The sequence below is a fragment of the Natator depressus genome, chromosome 10 (assembly GCF_965152275.1).
Source record: "Natator depressus isolate rNatDep1 chromosome 10, rNatDep2.hap1, whole genome shotgun sequence".
NCBI classification, from domain to species: Eukaryota; Metazoa; Chordata; order Testudines; family Cheloniidae; genus Natator; species Natator depressus.
The window spans coordinates 83,632,323-83,648,460 of record NC_134243.1 but is presented as its reverse complement, the minus strand read 5'-3'; the positions used below and the strand labels follow the sequence as shown (position 1 = coordinate 83,648,460).

The following is a 16,138-nucleotide window of genomic DNA, read 5'->3' as shown; positions in this document are numbered from 1 at the left end:
GTTAAATCATCCCAGCCAGGGCTTTGTCAAGCCTGACCTTAAAAACCTCTAAGGAAGGAGATTCTACCACCTCCCTAGGTAACGCATTCCAGTGTTTCACCACCCTCTTAGTGAAAAAGTTTTTCCTAATATCCAATCTAAACCTCCCCCATTGCAACTTGAGACCATTACTCCTCGTTCTGTCATCTGCTACCATTGAGAACAGTCTAGAGCCATCCTCTTTGGAACCCTCTTTCAGGTAGTTGAAAGCAGCTATCAAATCCCCCCTCATTCTTCTCTTCTGCAGACTAAACAATCCCAGCTCCCTCAGCCTCTCTTCATAAGTCATGTGCTCTAGACCCCTAATCATTTTTGTTGCCCTTCGCTGGACTCTCTCCAATTTATCCACATCCTTCTTGTAGTGTGGGGCCCAAAACTGGACACAGTACTCCAGATGAGGCCTCACCAGTGTCGAATAGAGGGGAACGATCACGTCCCTCGATCTGCTCGCTATGCCCCTACTTCTACATCCCAAAATGCCATTGGCCTTCTTGGCAACAAGGGCACACTGCTGACTCATATCCAGCTTCTCGTCCACTGTCACCCCTAGGTCCTTTTCCGCAGAACTGCTGCCTAGCCATTCGGTCCCTAGTCTGTAGCGGTGCATTGGATTCTTCCATCCTAAGTGCAGGACCCTGCACTTATCCTTATTGAACCTCATCAGATTTCTTTTGGCCCAATCCTCCAATTTGTCTAGGTCCTTCTGTATCCTATCCCTCCCCTCCAGCGTATCTACCACTCCTCCCAGTTTAGTATCATCTGCAAATTTGCTGAGAGTGCAATCCACACCATCCTCCAGATCATTTATGAAGATATTGAACAAAACCGGCCCCAGGACCGACCCCTGGGGCACTCCACTTGACACCGGCTGCCAACTAGACATGGAGCCATTGATCACTACCCGTTGAGCCCGACAATCTAGCCAGCTTTCTACCCACCTTATAGTGCATTCATCCAGCCCATACTTCCTTAACTTGCTGACAAGAATACTGTGGGAGACCGTGTCAAAAGCTTTGCTAACGTCAAGAAACAATACATCCACTGCTTTCCCTTCATCCACAGAACCAGTAATCTCATCATAAAAGGCGATTAGATTAGTCAGGCATGACCTTCCCTTGGTGAATCCATGCTGACTGTTCCTGATCACTTTCCTCTCATGTAAGTGCTTCAGGATTGATTCTTTGAGGACCTGCTCCATGATTTTTCCAGGGACTGAGGTGAGGCTGACTGGCCTGTAGTTCCCAGGATCCTCCTCCTTCCCTTTTTTAAAGATTGGCACTACATTAGCCTTTTTCCAGTCATCCGGGACTTCCCCCGTTCGCCACGAGTTTTCAAAGATAATGGCCAAGGGCTCTGCAATCACAGCCGCCAATTCCTTCAGCACTCTCGGATGTAACTCGTCCGGCCCCATGGACTTGTGCACGTCCAGCTTTTCTAAATAGTCCCTAACCACCTCTATCTCCACAGAGGGCTGGCCATCTCTTCCCCATTCTGTGATGCCCAGCGCAGCAGTCTGGGAGCTGACCTTGTTAGTGAAAACAGAGGCAAAAAAAGCATTGAGTACATTAGCTTTTTCCACATCCTCTGTCACTAGGTTGCCTCCCTCATTCAGGGAGGTCTAGTCCAAGCCCCGAGAACTAGATTAAAGTCCCAGATTGGAGCGGGTGGTGTCACATGGGGGAAGAGAGTCCCAGTGCCCTTAAAGAGTCTACGTATTAGTGGTTGAGCAAACTCCAAGTGGGAAGCCATTTTCGCCATGAGATGTACCTTAAGGGAGCGGAGTGAGAGTGTAAAATGTAGTGCAGAATCAGAGGGAGGAAAGAGGAGGTTGGGTCTGTCCGTTTGGAATGGTACAAACGTAGAGTCGTTTCCATTCTGTAGATGGGTATGTGGAGTGGTCAACTTGTGGTTGTGTTGCAACATGTGTTTCAGCTTGTCAGAGCATTCTGCTTCTAAGCCTTGGAACAAAGAAAGATCCAAGCCTGGAGGCAGAGGACCCATGGGTTGGGGTGAAGGGTCAGCCCATTGTTTTGAGGGGGGGGGGGGTGAGGAACGGGCTGACGTCCGAGGAAGAGGAGGGCATATTGCCATCTGCATCAGGTAAGGGAGCCAGACTTGTCACAATCAATCATAACAACTCTCGCTTTGTTTCGCTGAATTTTCAACAGAATCTTGGATAGGGTAGGAAACTTGGAAAAGACATACAAGTGGGCCCTGTCCGCTGGGAAGATGATGGCAACTGCCAGTGAATGTTTCCCCAAAGGGTGGCTATATCCTGAAGCACCTCTGAATTCAGTATACACGCATTGTCATGAGAAAATTCCAACTGAGACTGTTGGTTATCCCGTTCTGTATCCCTTGTAGACAGACAGCTGAGATGGGCACGTTGTGATGGGTGCATCAATTCCAAAGTTTGAATGCTGTCTTGCAGAGGGAGGGAGATCTGGCAGCTCCTTGGCAGTTTATACAAAACATACAGGTCACATTAAGTCCATCATAAGATCTTTTGTGTTGCTTTGTAGGTGAGCTCCCCAGCATATTAGGGAGACATGTCCCAGGATGGTGAATGTGAGTAGTGAGAGGAGCGCTCTCTTGTACTGCATCAGGTTGGTGCTGATAAAGTCCAGTCCCTGTACCAGAGTTAGTATGCCACTACAATGAAGTGACCCTTGGAGACTACCCTGTGTGAGCAGTCTGTACCTATAATGATCCTGCCCCAAAAGGCAAGCAGTAGGAAATCTCCTGTACAATGGTTGTATTGAGATATGAAAGTAAGCACCCTGTAGGTTCAGGGCTAGAAATCAATCACTCTCTTTGCTCTAGAGCTGGTCCTAACTGCTGTGAAGTAAGGTAAGGTGACTTCTGAGTGGCATGACAGGTGTATAGATGGCAGCTGATGCTGTAAGGTATCATTGTTCAGGCCCCTGACCAGCTCATCAAAGTGCTTATAAGAGGCAGTTTGAGAGGTCATGGACTGGGGTGCAGACTGTTGTCACTTTTGAGCCCTGGGCCTCTTACAATGTGGCTCATAACAGCAAAGAGATGGTGATATTGAGAAGACTGATCTGTGGTGTGGTTGAGAGGTATATCTTCTCTTCTGTTCCACAGTGTAGATTCCTAAGGAGTGTAGTGCAGTCCAAGAATCCCTCAGGATGTGGAGAGAAAAAAAAAAATCTGTCTTCTCCGCAAAGAATCTGGCCCTTCAAATTGGAAGTCTGTAGCTCTTTGGGCAAATCTAGAGAGGTGTAGCGAACAAAAAAAAAAAAACCCAAAAAACACAAAAAAAACCCACAACCCACCTCAGTACCACTGTCATGGAGACTGGGCAGGCAGCTGTAACAGCTACATCCAGTGGTCTCTCTAGGACCAGTCTGGCTATTAACTGACCTTCTCTAAGAATGGTCTGAATCTGTTTTCTGTGTTTCCAGTAACGTTTCAGAAACATCCTGGGTTTCCCCAAGATTAACAAAATTGTTTTGGCCATGACAGTTTGGTAATTTATTACTCTAAACAGTAATGTTGTTGATGAATACACCATCTTGGGAAGCCTGAGCATATGGAGTTGACTTGGCATTATGTTGCTTGCTTCATGCATTAACCACATCCACTAGGACGATTGGGTTGTGGATGTTGAAAACAAAGTCTGCCTCTTTGGGTAGAGATGTAGGGTTGTTTTTGTTTACACTCTGTTGCTGGTTGGTGCAATGGAGGCTGGCTCTGCCAGATGATTTTGGTAGGAGCTAGAATCAGCTCATTAATTGGGAGGACAGTTCTAGATGAGAAGGTAGTGTGCAGAATTTCCATCAACTTGTGATGTGCATCTGCCACCTCCTGTAAAGGGAATCTGCAGCTCGTCTGCCACCCTCTTGGTAAGATCCAAAAAGTTCTTAAATCTTCACCTAGTGATGAGGGGTAGGCAGCACAGTCTCATCTGGGAGAGATGAGGAAAAGTGTGCTGAAGAGGTAGCTTCCTCTTCAGGTTTTTTTTTTCCCCCCTCCCTTCCCTCTTCCCCCTTCTTTCCTGTTCTGAAAAAGCTTTCTCCTGTCCTGGCTCAGGTGCTCTCCTGCCCTGGCTCAGGTGCCAGGCTGTAGCAAACCAACTGGTGGACTCTCCCTGAGAGACACTGGAGACGGTCGCACTATGTGTGGGTATATACCCGAAAAGTTACAATATGGCCTTGGGAGGGAGAGGCAGGAAGGCAGGCACTGGCGGTTGGCGTGATGGAATTGGGGATGACCCTTGTAGTGTGGTGGTGGGCCACCTTGAGGGGCCAGGAATTGATCTCCTCCTGGCCAGTGTCAGATTCATCAGTGGGTAAGGGTGCCGCTGACTGGGGTATTGGCAGTATACAGCCCAGTGCTAAGAGCGATTCTGGGTGCCTGGATGTGCTTGATACTGGGGTCCTGGTACCAAGTAATGGGGATTGTGGTTCTTCTCCAATCATCAGGTCTCCAGGGTACCAGAGTCATGCAGGACCATGGGTTCATTTGGTACCACAGAGGAGGGTCCGTGGTACATTGTCAGTACTGATAGTTTGGCAGAGCACTCCCTAAATGAGAGTTTTGCCCAGTACAAAAAGTTTGTTGGTGCCACTTTTTTAGAGACAATATGGTATGTGTATGACAACAGTGTGTATGGTAACACCCATTGTTTCATGTTCTGTGTGTATATAAATCTCCTCACTGTATTTCCCACTGAATGCATCCGATGAAGTGAGCTGTAGCTCACGAAAGCTCATGCTCAAATAAATTGGTTAGTCTCTTAGGTGCCAGTAGTACTCCTTTTCTTTTTGCAAATACGGTAATTGTCTCTCCCTGGGTACTGAGGTCACAGATCTCCAGAGTACCAGAGCACCTGTGTTACCATGGGCTCATCCGGAACCCCAGAGGAGCGTCTGTAGTCGGTATCAACGGTTGGAAAGGTGCAGAACACTTCCTAGATGGGAGTTTTGTTGCCTCTGGTACCAAAGGGTTTCTCTATGCCACTCTTTTAGAGATGGTATGGTAACTGTCCCCTCTCCTTAGGGAATGGTACCATTGCCTCAGAGCATGAGGGTGGAAGCCTCTGGTGTCTCGGTGCCAAAGCAGAGCTTCTCTGTGTCGCTCTTTTAGAGATGGTACGGTAAGGGTGCCCTCTGGGTGCCGTAGTTGCCCAGAGTAGAGCTCAGAGCAGCACAGAGCTTATAGAAGCCCCTCCTCAGTCAGTGCGGAGAGCAGAGCTCAGAGCAGGGCGGACCTCACAGCAGGAAGCCCCTTCTCAGGTTTCAGCTTCCAGAGCTTCCCTGCCGAAGGGGAGTGGCAGCTGAGCTCACGTGGCCAGCTACTTGGACTGGGGAACACCCCTCTGGCTGGCCAGTTGCTCGGAGGAGCCTTTGCAGGGGGAGTCTGCTGGTGGCTTCTTCTCTCTCTCTCTTCTCCTCTTCACCACTGGACCCCTTTTGAAGTGAAGGCTCCGGGGATAGACTGAAGGGTTTTCTCTATAGGGAGGAATTTTTACTTCAGCTCCCAGCTCCTGTGAGGCTGCAGTTTTAGGTGTGACAGGTAAAGCACTTCTGTGAGGGTCTCCCAGGCACAGTGAGTGTCTGGCCATTACAGGAACTGACTCCTGGCAGGAGAAGCATCGCTTGGAGCAGAGAAATCTAGGCAAGCCCTTGGGCAGGGGGTTGTCATCCTCTAGCAGGGAGGAATATACAGAAGAACATAGTTGTTTTTAAAAAAAAAAAACAAAAAAAAACTGAAAAAGAAAATTATGAGTCTACTAGATGCCTGGGGAGGGGGGGGAATGCCCCCAGACAGGGAAGGAAAGTGAAGTTCTTTTCCTTTTTCTCTTTTCTTTTTAAACCAAAGGAATAAAATAAAACAAAACACTAGCTTGAGTGCTTTTAGGGAGAACAAAGGTAACAAAACAAACACTACTTATGCTAATGACACAGCTAAAGAAGGGACAGCTGCTCGTTGGGTCAGACACCAAAGGCAGTAGAGAAGGAAGTGAGGGGGGTTCGCCTGTGCAGTGCTAAATAGCCTCCAGGCAGACCAGGAGGGAGGGAGAGCACATGCGCGGGCTCAACAGGACACTGCTACCACAAATCTCCAATTAGAGGTGTAAGGGCACACAGACACCTAAAGTGGAGCATCCCTAGGGACACTACACGAAGAAGAATCTGCCCGTCTCCAGGAGATGAATCTCCAGAAGGGCCTGATGCCAGAGGAGGCAGCAATCCCCTCCAAAGGAGATCAGCACTGGGCACGCGTGGGGATCTTGGTATTTGGAGATGAGGAAAGTTGCCTTACTGCAAGATAACCAACCATGCAGGGTTTACTGTCACTTGGCTTTCCGCCTCCTGACCCAGGAGACCTATGTTGACCAGTCTGAGCGCTAGGATATCTACCCATCCATTTTAATTATTTAGGATACCTAATCCCCTTGATATGTAAACACCAACTGCAAGCACTGCCCCTCTGCCTTCCCTCCAGTTCTCCTGTGCAGAGATTTCACTAGTTCTGTAGGAAGCAGCCAGCACTGCAGCATAGAGGAGGAGGAAGCAGGGAATAAATCTAGGGGAGGAGAGAGTGTCCACAGCCCAATCAGGATTTTTCAAATGAACTGAGGAACCTACTGATCAGGAAACAGAAAGCTTGCTCATCGCTCTGAGTGCAGAGAAAAGACTGGATGCCCAGCTGGTGATGCGTCACCATACCAGGCACTGGGCTGCTGATGCCAGACCTCTACCCATCAGCACTGGGGAAAAATCTGTATCCAGAGCGCCATTTTTCAGGTTTTCAGATATACAAGCTGCTGCCCCTGATCAGTACACAGGTCCCTCCAGTACAGGATTCTGCCTTGATGTTTCAGAGAAAGGCCAAGTGACCCACAATGTTCCTCACAAACTGTGAGAAGATATATGGGGCACAGGACACGAGTCCTGCCTGAGCCCTGGAGCTTGCAAACCATCCATTTATGCCCCAACTGTCTCTCCGCAGACCTACTTAGGGTTTTCTTTCTCGGTTAAGACTTTCCAGTTGTACAAAACAAAACCCACCCAAATAAAACTAACTCAACCCAAATTAAACCATGGCTTTGCTTTCTGCATCCACGGTCATATGCTCAACTTGAAATCTGTTCTTTAAAAAAAAAAATCACAATGTATTAAGCCAAGAGTTTTGTTGAGAGTCTGAAAATGACTGCCACACATTGTGTCATTCTGCCTGTTCTGGATGCCTCCATAAAAGTCTGTTTCTCCATAAATTAAGTGTCCTAAATTTTTACCATCTACAATTAATTGTTGGCTCTTTTTTCCAGGCAGTTGGCAATGCACATCTAGATTCAACTTACATATGCATAGTAGGTTTATGACCTTTTACATTATATGTAAACTATAACCTATAAACCCAGAGGAAGGATGGTCTGTAGAAAAGGCAGATAACTAGGAAGGCATTGTTCTATTCCCAACCCTGCCACACACTCATTGTGTGCAGTCACTCAGGTCAAAATTCTCAAAAGGAGTCTCTGATTTTGGGTACCCAAGTTGAGAACCCCTTAAGATTTTCAGAAGCGCTGTACACCCTTGGCTCCCATTGACTTCTGTCAGAGTGATATGAGCTCAGCACGCTGAAAACTAGGCAAAAAGAAGCAGCCATCTGGACACCCAAACACTGGTCTTTGCTTCTCAGATCCACAGTGCTTCCTGGAATGCTCTGCGCTCCACATGGTAATGAATGTGGCTTAAGTGGTGGTTTGATCGTTGGGCATTTGGAACATGGTTCATGTCAGTTGAGGAAAGCAACTTTGTTTATCCATATTGTGGTCCAAAATTATTAACTGTGGATGCAGCAGAGTGCAAGCCCCTGCTCCCAAGATGGGAGTCCCCCCAGGAGGGGGGGAGGTGCATGCTCTTCCACCCCCCCCCCCTTTTTTTTTTTTACACTCCCTGAACAGTACAGATCCAGGTACCTACAAGTTGTTGACTTTACACTGGTCTAAAGTTTTCCTCCTTTTTTAACTTGATAACATTCTATTCTCTGCACCGCCACCGTTACTCAGGATCATATATGATTCAACCCTTTTAAAACCCGTCATGGGAGCTGTTTCATGGACATCTCATGGCATGCCGAGTACTCACCCTGAGAAACATCTCTTTTGATTGAGTTTAAATTTATTGGCCTTTAATTGACCAACCCTTGTTCTCAAATTATGGGGCAGCATCAAAACTCAGGACTGATCAATTTTTGCGATTACACACATAACTTTACTTCAGACAGATTCCCTTTAATTCATATTCCCAACTCCCCTTTTTATTCCCCCAGAGTAAATGCAGCGATTTTAGTCTTTGAGTCTCTCATCAAGTACCCACACTAACTACCCTCACAGTTCTGTTTCTGGGCCTTCCAAACTGAGTTCTTCTACAGCCAAGGCACCCAGCACTGGACATACTGATCCAGATAAGGATGTACAGTGATGGCCTATTTTTCTTTGCTAACGTCTATTTGCTTCTGTCTTCACTGAGCTCCTCAGGGCCCTAGCATAAGAATTCTTCATCAGGGTACCCTTGCTCAGAGAATTGATAGAAGGATGCAAAATCTTTTCCACCCAGAGCCCTGCTTTGTACCTAAGACTGAACGTAAATTCCTCACCCCAAGAGATGATCCCTTCAGTTGGCGATCTGAACCTTACTGGGAGCAGGCAGAGTGATGAAAGTTGGCACTGTCATTATCTGTTCCAGAGAGAAACAGGGGCTCAGTCTCCAGACCTCCCAATTTGCCATTTGACACGAGTTCTAAATTCCCCGTTTAGCTCAGAGATTCCCCTGGTGCATCTATGGAACATTATTTTGTTTTCTCATGTGTCGTTTGATTTTCTCCTCCCTCTCCTGGCTGAGCCTCAGTAAACTGCAAAGCACTCTGGGATTTTTAGTCTGTTCATGGACTCATCTCTCCATTCCACCCAGAGACAAATTCCTTTTTCTTAGTTTTTCAAAAGAGTAGTGTTTGCTGAGTGTGAAGCAGCTAGCTCAACACAGCACATTTCCTGTCAGAGTCTTCATGAGAAAGACAGCCTGCAGAAAACATCCTTCCCAAGGAAAAGAAATTTCCATATGCGATCACATCAAAGGCCAATTCAGACCTGGAACCATCACCTACTGCTATTCTGAATCAGAAGAGTGGCCCATCCACTTGGTATCCCTCTCTCCCTGCTACACTAGATCACACCAATAGTCCATTTAGTCCAGTATCCTGCCTCCAGCTGTAGCCAGGACCAGATGCTTCATAGAAAGATGTACATTGTTTCCAGATCTCACTGGGCAATACTATCCCATATAGGGCAATTGATTCCTAACTCTAGAACTCATTCATTTCCTGAAACACGACTACGGATGAGCCTTGTAATTTTATCCTGAAATTGTGAAACTTAGCATAAGATGACACTATTTTTCCATCAGTTTCCAAAAGGAGTTAATTCAGTTCATACAACCAGAACAATTTATTTGGGAACCATCTGTTGCTGCAAAGCTGCAGAAGAGGCATCAGGCTTGGTCAGCCAGCAAGTGGCTGAGAGGACAGAGGCACACAGGGATGAGAACGCCTCCCAGGGCAGCCAGGGGAGATCACAGCTCCCAGAGGATGAGCTTAGAGATTGTGCTACAATGCAATCATCACACCAAACAGCAGAAACAGAACACAAAGAGGCAAACAAACTGTGTAGCAAGAGCTCTATGTCTAATCTCTTGGCTGAAAAGAAGGTAATGGACAGGAAGTGAGAGAGAGAGATACATGACTATCCTTGGACCTGGCTAGCTCAATACAATTGGAGAATGAGCCTGTGGAACTGCAATGCTTGTATACGGATCGTTTCTCCTGAAGACTCTACACAACCAGCCCCTCAATCTCTCAGGCTGTGACTGTGGCCCTCCCCCTTTCCAGTGGAACATTTTAAGGGCTCCAGCAGAGTAAACCTGACTCAAAACTTAGGATGATGATGGCTGGGGGGGAATGGTAACAGCACTATATCAAGGGTCCTCTCCTGCCTTCTCCCTTTTGTGTTTGTAACCATTTTGGTTTTATGCCAGAGTACTAGCACTCATCCTTCTCCCTCCATGGCAATAGAATAAGAAACACCAGCAGCCAGTCACTGGCAAGGCCACTTAGTGGGGAAGTAGGCACAGCCTGACACTGGAGCAGGACTTGCTCAAAGCCCAGCAGCAGCAACAGGTAGTAGTGACTAACAGACCCACCCACAAGAATAGGTGCTGAAACCCAAGCCAGAGGGAGAGCCAGTCTAAGACCAGCTGTCCTTCCTACTCCTCCCCACACATTGAGAACACACATCTCAGATTGTGAAGGGGATGAATCTAGGTTTCAATAAAAGCAGACAAACGCATTAGGAAGGAAAAAGAAAAGGAGGACTTGTGGCACCTTAGAGACTAACCAATTTATTTGAGCATGAGCTTTCGTGAGCTACAGCTCACTTCATCGGATGCATGATGAAAGCTTATGTTCAAATAAATTGGTTAGTCTCTAAGGTGCCACAAGTCCTCCCTTTCTTTTTGTGGATACAGACTAACAGAGCTGCTACTCTGAAACCTGTCATTAGGAAGGAAGAGACCCACGAACAGGTAACAGATGCATTGTCTCTAAATACATCAGAGGGATAAATACCAGGGAGGGGGAGGGAGTTATTTAAGTTAAGCGCTAATGCTGACACAAGAACAAATGGATATAAACCGGCTGTCAAATTAGTTTAGGTTTGAAATTAGAAGAAGGTTTCTAACCATCAGAGGAGTGAAGTTCTGGAACAGCCTTCCAAGGGGAGCAATGGGGACAAAAAAATACAAACAAAAAAACCACTAACTGGCTTCCAGACTGGGCATGTTGAGTTTTTAGAGGGTATGATGGGAATGCATACAATGGCATGTAGCCAATCAGTACGAGTAACAAATACCCTCAACAGCTGGTGATGGGACACTAGATGGGGAGGACTGAATTACTACAGAGAAGTCTTTCCCACATGCTAACAGATTGCCATATTTGGGGTCGGGAAGGAATTTTCCCCCAGATCAGATTGGCAGAGGCCCTGGGGAGTTTTCACCTTCCTCTGCAGCATGGGGCATGGGTCATTTGCAGGTTTAAACTAGTGTAAATGGTGGATTTTCTGTGACTTGAAGTCTTTAAATCATAATTTGAGGAGTCCAGTAACTCAGCCAGAGGTTATGGGTCTATTACAAGAGTGGGTGGGTGAGATTCTGTGGCCTGCAATGTGCAGCAGGCCAGACTAGATGATCACGATGGTTCCTTCTGACCTTAAAGTTTATGAGTTTTTATGAATCCAAATCCACCTAAGAAGAAAGGCGCATCCCCAGCAACCGTGGCTCCCCAAGTAACCCACCAGCACAGATCCCTCCGTGCAGATGCAGAGATCTCTTGGGCGCAGTGACCACTGGGGCCACACATGCCCCACTCACAAAACTGATCACTTGGTGCCATTTGTTTCTTCAGCTTACTCAGTGCTGCTGAGACTTTGCACTGCAGATAACTATTGAGAAGAGTGGCTTTGTAGTGACAATCTAGTTAAAGATCCATAGACTCAGAGTAGTTAAGGGCCTTTTTTGCACCTCAGTGGAGCCTCCAGCAGCCTGTTCCAACACTGAGTGAGATTTAGGGAAAGCACCACAGCACATAGTCAGGGATAGCAGATCTCGATAGAGTACTAAACAGAGGACAAGCCGTCAATGCCTGAACCTCTCTAACCCTCCCCGCTGATATTACCACTATCCAGGGTTCAGTCTTCAGGGACAGACATTAAAACAACCTTAACCTAATGGTTCAAAAGGAGATTCCGTTAACTGGGTGAGAATTAAGTTCAAATCCTAAGAGGGGGTTCATGCACAGATGTGGAGGAAAGACTCAGGGCCTTTTAGAAATCTCTTGGCTGTAAGATGTCTAAAACTCAGAGAGCAGGGACTTGAACTAGTGTTGTTGCTAGGAAGACCTTGGCCATGCCTCAAAGGTGACCTGCAAAGATGTTTAAGAAAATTGGTTTGCCCCTACTTTGCCGCTTTCTGGTGTATAATGGCAACCTGAAAGGTCTGAAGCTTGTGAAGTTTTTTTTAACTTTAGAAACATCAGGAATATCAAGTCTGGTCTACCCTGCTTTTGCTGGATAACTTTTGGAGCTTAAAACGTGAACTCTTCCACCTAAATTAAAGATTCAAAAATCTGCCTCTTTAACAAAGACATCCTTTCTCCTAAACATTCTAGGGTACGTTTACACGGAGATACAAACCCACAGCACCAAGTCTCAAAGCCCAGTCAGCTGACTCGGGCTCGCAGGGCTCAGGCTGCAGGGGTGAAAACTGCAGTGTAAACATTTGGGCTCAGGCTGGAGCCCAGGCTCTAAGACTCTCCCCTCTCATGGGGTCTCAGAGTCCAGGCTCCAGCCCAAGCCTGAACGTCCACACTGCAATTTTATAGCTCCCCAGCCTGAGGCCCGTGAGCCCAAGTCAGCTGACCTAGGCTAGCTGCAGGCCTTTGATCTCAGTGTAGACATAGCCTTAGACTTTGGAGCTCAATGACTGCTAAACAAAACCCAGAATTTTAAAGTGTGGTGAAAATTCCCTTTCCCTCTCAATTGCTCAGGTTTCACTTTCTTGCAATACTATAGTTGCACTAGTTCTACAGTGGCCATAGAGTCTTCCAAGGAGACAAGAACTGAATTTATAATGTTAAAGAACAAAAAAAGCAGAATTTTCTTTTGACAAAACCCTTTGGGACTTCTTCATACAACACAAATAAAAGCAACGAAGTGCACATGCTCATGTACTTTCCCTTTGGACTGCCAGACTTTTAGATTCAGGAAATTATCCAGGACTGCAAAGACAGAAGCAGGTGCTGGAACAGTCTCCTTCTGTGTTGTCCAGAGTGAACACCTTGCACGAAGCTGTTTTATGGATAGTTTGCAATCTCCCACAAAAATGTGCTATCCTTCTAAACCATCATTATCTGCATCTGTCAAGGTTCTGCTTTGCAGGCAGTCAGCAGCAGAGATTTGGGCTCTGGATAGAGAATTTGACTCTGCTTCTGCAACAGGAGTTCTGGGAGCATTAGGAGGCTCTGAGCAACAAAATCCAAATTCTGGCCTGACAGGACAGCACGGTAATGGCTTTCTTAACCTTGCACCAAATGTTTGGCTCTACTAGGCAGCACGACAAAGCTCCAACACAATCTGACTTCAGTGCCCAGGCCACAGATACTCAACAGTGGGAATCTGTGCTAAAAATACTTGCAAACAGTGCCCAGAAGTTTTTTCCCCAGCTTCGACTGGCACTCTAGCTATGAAAAGCTAATCAGATCAGTGATGGGTGCTATGAGCCGTCACCACTGAACAGACAGCAGCTGGTGAGCGATCTCCATTTCCTTGATGAGGCCAAAAAAATCTTAACACGAGGAAGAAGGGATTATAGACAACAATCCATCTATGGGAAGAGCCTGGCAAATGAATAAATTAACCCAGCTGTGATAAGAAAAGCATGCCAGTTTCAGATCTCAGATTTTGGCTAGTAACTTTCCCTCCCTCTGCTGAGGATAAAATAGTGCACCATGAAATACGCTGCCATAGGAGCAGAAACCTGCTCTGCAATTATGCATCTGCTACAAAAGGTAACATGTTCACTTTCAGCAGTAAGAACCTTTGCTGTATGAGGGGCTGAGGAATGAAGGAGAGAGAGAACTGTACAGGAAACTTATTGTATGCTATAACATTACATAAGAGGACATAATACAATACACAGACATACATGGAACTTGAGCCAGATGTACATGTGGCGGGATGGACACACGCACACAGAGAGACAGAGAGGTACAGGTGGACAGGTCGAGTACAGGCTCGTACCTAGGCCACTTTGCTTCATTTCGGAAGATTGTCTGGAGTAGGAGGAGAAGAGACGATACCCTCCAGTTTTGGAAGAGGACTCGGACAGCACCTGTAAAAACAAGAGGAATGCTGACTGCACCATTAAGGATTCCTGGCTACTCTACCCACCACTCTCAAGGGACTTCACAAATGATAGTAAGAGGCAGAGAGGATGTGTCTCATTTTAAAGACTGCATGGAAAGGAGAATTTCACAGGCACAAAGAGCCAAGTTGTGCTTGATTCTCACTGGCAGTGACAGGGAGTTAAGCGTTGACCTGCCTTTTGCACCTTTAGAAATCTTCCCCTAAGGAACTCGGCATAAAGCTGAGAACAGAACTCAAGGAGTCCCAGCTCCCATGCTCCAGCTCTGATCACTGAGCATTTCCCCTCTAGGGCACACACAACTCATGTCAACACCATCAAGTGCAGTTGTTTCTACATAAGAACAGCCATGCCGGGGCCAGACCAAGGGTCCATCCAGCCCGTATTCGGTCTCTGACAGTGCCAGATGCTTCACAGGGAATGAACAAAACAGGGCAATTTCAAGTGATCCATCCCCTGTCATCCAGTCCCAGCTTCTGGCAGTTGGAGGTTTACGGACACGAGGAGTACGGGTTTATGTCCCTGACCATCTTGGCTTATAGCCACTGATGGACGTATCCTCCATGACCTTCTCTAATTCTTTCTTGAACCCAGTTATAGTTCTGGCCTTCACAACATCCCCTGGCAATGAGTTCCACAGATCGACTGTGCATTGTGTGAAGAAGTAATTCATTTTGTTTATTTACTCTGCTGCCTATTAAGAACCAGGGTTCACCAGACGACAATGTGTTATGAGAAGGGGTAAATAACTCTTCCCAATTCACTTTCTCCACACCATTCATGATTTTATAGACTTCTAACATGTTCTACCCCCCTTAGTCGTCTTTTCCAAACTGAACAGGTCCCCAATTTTTTAAAATCTCTCCTCACATGGAAGCTGTTCCATACTCTTAGTCATTTTTGTTGCTCTTCTCTGTAACTTTTCCATTTCTAACATGTATTTTCGGAGATGGGGAAATCAGAACTGCATGCAGTATTCAAGGTGTGGGCATACCATGGATTTACATAATGCCACTATGATATTTTCTGTTTTATTATATCTCTCTTTCCTAACGTTTCCTGACTTTGTTAGCTTTGACTGCCACTGCACACTGAATAGGTGTTTTCAGAAAAACACCTTTCTTGAGTGGTAACAGCTAATTTAGACCCCATCGGAAAACATAATTCCAACTATACATACAAAACAATGTGCATTACTTTGCATTTACCAACACTGAATTTCATCTGCCATTTTCTTGCCCAGTCATCCAGTTTAGTGAGATCCCTTTGCAACTCTTCACAATCAGCTTTGAACTTAACTATCTTGAATAATTTTCTATCACCTGCAAATATTGCCACCTCACTGCTCCTCTCCTTTTCTAGATAATGTATGAATGTGTTAAGCAGCACTGGTTCCACTACAGACCCTTGGGGGACCCTGCTATTTACCTCTCTCCATTGTAAAAACAGACCATTTATTCCTACCTTTTGTTTCCTATCTTTTAACCAGTTACTGATCCATGAAAGCACCTTCCCTCTTATACCTTGACTGCTTACTCTGCCTAAGAGCCTTTGGTGAGGGACCTTGTCAAAGTCTTTCTGAAAATCCAAGTACATTAGATCCGTTGGATCACCCTAGGATCCTCCCCAGACCATGGTTAATTTATTGTGTGCCAATCACCAAAAAGGCATCTGTGATTTCATGGCTGACTATAATAAGGAAGGCCAAAGACAGCCACAGATCCCTCAGCCACAAACATCCCTTCCCCCGCCTCCAAGAAAACAGCTGGAATCAAGGCGAGTGACTAGTCCCAGGAGGGAGGGCACACAGTGCTGAAAGCAGCTTGAAGGGGATTTGGATACCTGTGAGCTAAGTCCCCACCACTGAGACAGTCCATCCAGACTGAGCCTGAGGACAGGGAGTAAGGCCAGCTCAGCTCAGCTGCCTATAAGTACATCGGCCCTATGGCAGATTAAGAACTTTGTAATAAACCTCCACTGCCCAACACAAATCACAAACAGCAGGCACCACCCCTTCCCATGATCCTACAGGAGACAGATCGGCCACATGGCACCTTCCAGTTCAACTTCATGAGACACCCAAGAAGAAATGA

The 16,138-nt window shown here is 46.4% G+C and overlaps 1 protein-coding gene across 7 annotated transcripts in view; it reads right to left on the bottom strand.

Annotated features, from left to right (window-relative positions):
- Positions 1-16,138, bottom strand: part of PPIP5K1 (diphosphoinositol pentakisphosphate kinase 1) — a 135,508-nt gene that overhangs the window by 48,635 nt on the left and 70,735 nt on the right. For all 7 annotated transcript variants that reach the window (XM_074966726.1, XM_074966724.1, XM_074966727.1 and 4 more), the window contains exon 26: positions 13,922-14,012. In XM_074966726.1, the coding sequence (XP_074822827.1) occupies positions 13,922-14,012 (91 nt within the window). The remainder of the gene's footprint in view (positions 1-13,921; positions 14,013-16,138) is intronic.